Below are 5,820 nucleotides of genomic sequence, written 5' to 3'. Positions count from 1 at the left end.
CACCCAAGCTTTAATCTGTGTCTCCGTTTAAGAAGAGCTAGCAATGGTTGCCGATTGACTCTTTCTGCAAGTCTTGGGGAGGACATCGCTGTGCCCATGTCCACCAAGTGAGAGGGCTGAGGAAGGGTCACTAATACGTCACACTTGGACTCTCTAGACATATGACTTCCTCCTGAAGGGCCAATTCAGTAAAACACAGGATAAGTTGTGATGGCAAGGTCTGAACCACAGGAGCAAGGCTGGTTTTCACCACTCTGTAGGTTTCTTTTCATCATTGAAGAAAGAAGCCTCCTGCCGCTGGGTCGGCCCCGCAGGGGCGGCGGCGGCGCACGCGATCCCGGCCTTCCCCAGTGGTCCTGAGGTCGCCCACCCGGCCGCCATGGCTGAGAAGGACTTCGCGGGGGAGCCGAGTCCTGCCTCTGTGGTAGCCTCCAAAGCAGGACTTGAGGACCTGGCCTCGCCTGGGACCTCGGAGTCCAGGGACTACGACCGTACCTGCGTGTTCTGCCGCGTGGCGGCGGGCCAGGAACCCGACACTCAACTCTTGAACTGCGAGAATGAAGACCTAGTTTGCTTCGAAGATATCAAACCAGCGGCACTTCATCATTATCTTGTGGTGCCAAAGAAGCATATTAGAAATTGCAAGGAACTAAACCGAGATCAAGTAGAAATGGTTGAGAGCATGGTAGCTGTTGGAAAAGCCATTCTTGAGAGAAATAATTTCACCGACCTTACAGATGTGAGAATGGGTTTCCATGTGCCACCATTCTGTTCCATTTCTCATCTGCACCTTCATGTCATAGCACCAGTGAAACAGTTTGGCTTCTTATCAAAATTGATTTACAAACCAAATTCTTACTGGTTTGTCACAGTTGATCATTTGCTTGAAACACTAAGAAAGTAAAAATGCGAACCATGGACAAGTTCCTTAACCTGACTGAGGATGAGCTACAGTTTTTTTTCTCTTTGGAGTCTAACTGCAGTCTGAAGGTTTGCTGCTATTCACAGCACTACAACTGAAGAGCCTTACTGTTTTCTTGAATGTCTGTTTTTTCAGATCTGTAATACAGTTGAGTACTGAGTCACTCATTTCTTTGTTTTGATGCTTACCTATGTAAGGTTTTACACTTGAGATACTGTAACTAAACGTTTGTTTAGTACAAATTTTGCTAATCAAGATGCATCCTATATTTTTTAAAGTTCAGGTTTCATTTATTAGTAGTCTTAATAATAATTTATGATGAGTAAATTGGCATAGAAAATTGAAACCTTTTTACTGTGAAGGAGAAGAAATTAGAAATCTTATGATAGTTTTATAGTTTTATACATACATTTTCAAATTAAAGAATACCATGCTACCAATATTCTGATTTGATTATAGAAACATTTATGTATGTGTCACTTTTTACTGGTGTCAGACACACACACAACACACACACAACACACACACACACACACACACACATACACATACTCATATAATACATTAATTTCCGTTAGCTATAGGGAAGATATTCTCTAAGTCTCTCAGTGAGTACCTAAAACCCAGGATAATACCAAACTATAATGTATCCTGTGCTTTTTCTTTATGTGCATACCTTAGACAAATAGTTTATAACAGGCATAGTAAGAGATTAATAACAATACTAATAAAGCAGTTATAAGAAGGTACAATTAAAATACTGCTGATGTTCTTGGTTGTGCTTTGTTGCCATATTAAGTTGAATACAACTACTATGATGCTGTGACAGTTAATCTGATTACTGTAAGTGGGTAATGCATACAGACATTGTGGATGATTCGTATCACAGGTGAGATAGAGTGGAATGGTGTGAAATTTCACTTTTCTGTTCAGAATTGAATACAGTGTAAGATGTATGAATTGTTAATTTCTGGCCCTTTGTCACTTGATATTGTGGGTTAGCCATAGATTACTGAAACTGTAAAAGCCAGGTCATAGACGGTGAAACTTTAGATAAGAGGGAACTACTTTCATGTAATTTTAAATGAATATAGTAACCAGCAACATGGTTATCTTAATAAAATTTATGTGTAATTTTACTTGTCAGGAGATAAGGAAGAAACACAAATTAGTAATGTACGAAAACTGACAGAAACTATTGTCATAAGGTATGCTTTTGTATCAAAGGAAAATGAACTAGTGCTTAGACTCAGTCTTATTATGAAAAAAGACTTCATTTGAAAGAAGAAAGAGACATACATAGGGAGTTTATCTTGCTAAAATAGTGCTAATATTATTGGTATATCATTTAGTGAAGAGTGTTTATTGGGAGTTGTCCTTTGGCTGTGTCTACAGACACAGTAGTGACTGAAGGTAGATGAGATGTTGAAAGATGATTCTGCATTGTTCCAGTGTCTAGTAGTGTTATGTATGCAGCAGGAAAGGAACATGAAGACTAATGCATTGTAGAAATCAGCTAAGATTTCTAGTTTATTGTTTCGGCATGATGTTAAACGATTTTAAATAACCAACCATTTGTTGCAAGCTTGATTACAATATCTGTAGTCAAGTGTTGTCTAGTTTGATTAAAATTCATTAATTCAGCAAATATTTTTTAATATTTAATAAGTGCCAAACATGATTGGTATCCAGAACTAAAGACATGATAAAGGTCATTTGCCAATGCTACGGGGTGAGGCAAAAATAATTCATTAGATTTTAGTGTGTTAAGTGTGGTCATATCCAGAGAAGAGGCCTTGAAAGTGAGACCACTACTGAGAATAGGTAGTAGGGAGCCAACACCTAAATTCAAGACTCAGTGTTAGGCAGGCAAATAGTGGTGGAAAGCTGAGAACCTTGACATCTGTTTCCACTGTTAATCTATACAAACGTTTGAGTTTCAGATTATTCACTAAAGGTGGAGAAAGGAATTTGCATGTAGAGGCTACGGGCACTCAAAATTAGATTTTTAGGTTCTACAGCACTGCCTTGTATAATAGCTTTCTGATCATTTACATAGCTGACAATCACAATGTTTTCTATACAGTAGAGCTATGACAAACTTCAGGAAAGGTGCAACCTTTGATGTAATTGACCACATGATGATAGTACTTGAAAGGTGGTCAAGGGATTTTTCAAATGCCTTTAGGGACCTTTAAAAATTTAATTAGTAGGTTGATTGCATTTGTATAGGTTTATCTCCTCTCATGGGGGTGGGGGGCAGAGTGGGTAAAGGTGTTTACTGCCCGATAGTGAAACCCTGAGAACCTGTGTTAGATCTCTGAATTTATGTAAAGGTGGAAAAGAAAAGAAAGGAGCCTCCAGAGTTGTCCTCTGACCTGTACACATGACCTCTGTGGATCTCCCCATCCATTATAATTGCACTGATGATAACAAAATTGAAAAATAAAATCCTTGAAAGAACAAACAAAAAAAACAAAAAAAAAAAAAAAAGAAAGAAGCCTCAGTGGTTTGAATATTCCTTTGTGAGTCTCAGCTCACACAGCTCAAGTAATTGTTCTGGAAAAGCTCTACTCTTTATTTTGAAGTAACTCCTTTTTATTCTGAATAACTGCTTTTTCATCAAAATAACCAATATGATACAAGAAATAATATTTTGACATTACTACTTTAGGCAATACTATACTCACTGATTTCTGTGCAAAAGTTTCTAATCAGAGAACAGCACATGATCTATTTGATTACACCAATGTGTGGATGAATAATTTACTGTGGATGTGCATGTAGTTGTAAGTTTTTCCTGTGCCCCACCTGGCCTGTGGTCAGGACAAATCTCTCACCCACAGTCCTGCAGGCTTTTATAAAATAATCACACAGAGGCTTAATATTAATTATAACTCTTGGCCATTTGCTCAGGCTTATTACTGACTAGCTCTTACACTTAAATTAACCTATAATTCTTATCTATGTTTAGCCATGTGGCTTGGTAACTTTTCTCAGTTCTGCCTTCACATCTTGCTTCCTCTGTGTCTGGCTGGCAATTCCTGACTCAGCCTTCCTCTTCCCAGAATTCCTTCAGTCTGCTCACCCCACCTATACTTCCTGCCTGGCTACTGGTCAATCAGCGTTTTATTAAACCAGTGTACAAAGGCATTATCCCACAGCATGTTCACACCAAATGGAAAGGGTAAACATGAGATTTCTATGTATCTTCTTGGTGTGTGTGTGTGTGTGTGTGTGTGTGTGTGTGTGTGTGTGTGTGTGATATTTCCAGGAGCTTTGAAATACTCTTTACTTTAATAGTTTTTTTTATAGTTTTATATTTAAATCTAGTCTAAATTATTAAGAATAAGTTGTCAATAAAATTATATGGAAAGAAAAACATGCTTTCCGAGAATGACGATTGCAGCCCTTCTCCACTGATCATCACACTTTCTTTTCTCCTATATTAAGTGCTATGAGATTTCAGTTCATTACATTTTAAATATAGCCTGCATTTATTAACCTTCAAATCATTCCTGCTACTCATATAAGCTTGCTTCCTTTGTTGACTTGATATTTTAATTGGTATATTTTATATATTGATTTTATATATATTCAATTCATTTGATATCTTGTAGGAATAATGGGCTGCAGTAAAATGTGGCATTAATTGTCAATTTAAAGGAAACTTTTTGAACTAGTTTTCTCTTAGGGGTTGTATTTTCAGGAGCATATTAAAGTGATGCGGTAAGATATATTATATACATTTAAAAATTCTCCACAAAGATAGCATCAATTTACCCAGATAGAAAGTTGAAATTTGAACCAGTGATTCTGGGAAAGAATCTTTTGATCTTTACTGTCCATTAATGTTTGTGTTGGAGTCTTCCTCTCTTGATTTTAAGTATAACTCTTGACACTGAAGTCTCTGTTCTTTAAAAGATGAACTGGCTAGATTGGCTGCTGGCTGATGCAGACTTCTTTAAATGCATTTTCTGCACATCTTCAGACAGTCATTTTTCCTTCTGTTCATCTTTTTTATTTAAGTTTCCAAGCACTACTATTTCCCTTTTGAATGTAACATCAAGAAATGCAGCATTATTGGAGGAGAGACTCTTCCTAGCATAATTGAGCATTAGTGTCTTTTTATATTGCAGACTGAAAACATTAAATCTAGAGGGAATAGAAATATGCTCAATCACATATTGATAGTATAATTTCCTTTAAAAAACACTTACCTGGGAGAAGAATCTTGATTATTTTTAGGGCAGCAATTTCCAAACTTTTTTCTTTTTTTAGAAAGAGTCAAATGACATGGTAAATTCAAACCCCTTTTTCTGAGATTCTGATTTCTGTGGGTTCCACCCCTTTCCCTTCACAATCTGATATTTTTGAGAGGGTTATGGTGAGCTAGGCAGGGGGGGTGTGCTTTAGGGATGTGAACCACAACTGGCTTCCATTCTCTTAATAAGATCTTTCTATAATTTTTTAAAAATAATAATGCATAGCATGGCTGTCTCTTGTGAGTCACATCCCTACAACTTCACTACAGCCTTTTTTTACATTGCTTAGACTTTGTTTTCAGGGAATGAATTCTAGGACAGGAGGAGATGCCACTAGTTACCAAGACCCAAGTCCTCCCAACAAGTCCTTAGATTCGTAGTCAGGACCCTTTATTTTCTCTGAAAGCCCCATGCTCCATGTGAAACTATGAGGACTAAGTCTCCCCATTGCTATCCTCAGTTGATGGCAGTTCATATGTTCCTCCCAGATCCTCCTCCCTCTCCCTCCTACACACCAAATCCATGCCTTTCATGTATTTGGCATGATCTGGCCTGAATGCAGTATGGCTGGTCCTGATCTCAACCCCATTGTGGAGAAGAACCCTATCCTGATGACAGTCTGCTCAGAAGCTG

At 37.8% G+C, this 5,820-nt stretch overlaps 1 protein-coding gene across 1 annotated transcript; it reads left to right on the top strand.

The window, feature by feature from the left end:
* The first annotated feature begins 357 nt into the window (after positions 1–357).
* On the top strand, positions 358–2,574 carry LOC128114158 (adenosine 5'-monophosphoramidase HINT3-like). The gene has a single exon (XM_052744000.1). It carries the CDS (start codon positions 380–382, stop codon positions 902–904), a length of 525 nt encoding a protein of 174 aa, XP_052599960.1. The 5' UTR covers positions 358–379; the 3' UTR covers positions 905–2,574.
* Positions 2,575–5,820: the final 3,246 nt, after the last annotated feature.

This window comes from Peromyscus californicus, unplaced genomic scaffold (genome assembly GCF_007827085.1).
Source record: "Peromyscus californicus insignis strain IS unplaced genomic scaffold, ASM782708v3 Scaffold_19__1_contigs__length_69161282, whole genome shotgun sequence".
NCBI classification, from domain to species: Eukaryota; Metazoa; Chordata; class Mammalia; order Rodentia; family Cricetidae; genus Peromyscus; species Peromyscus californicus.
Note: the sequence above shows the minus strand (reverse complement) of the source record. Positions and strands in the feature narration are given on the sequence as shown.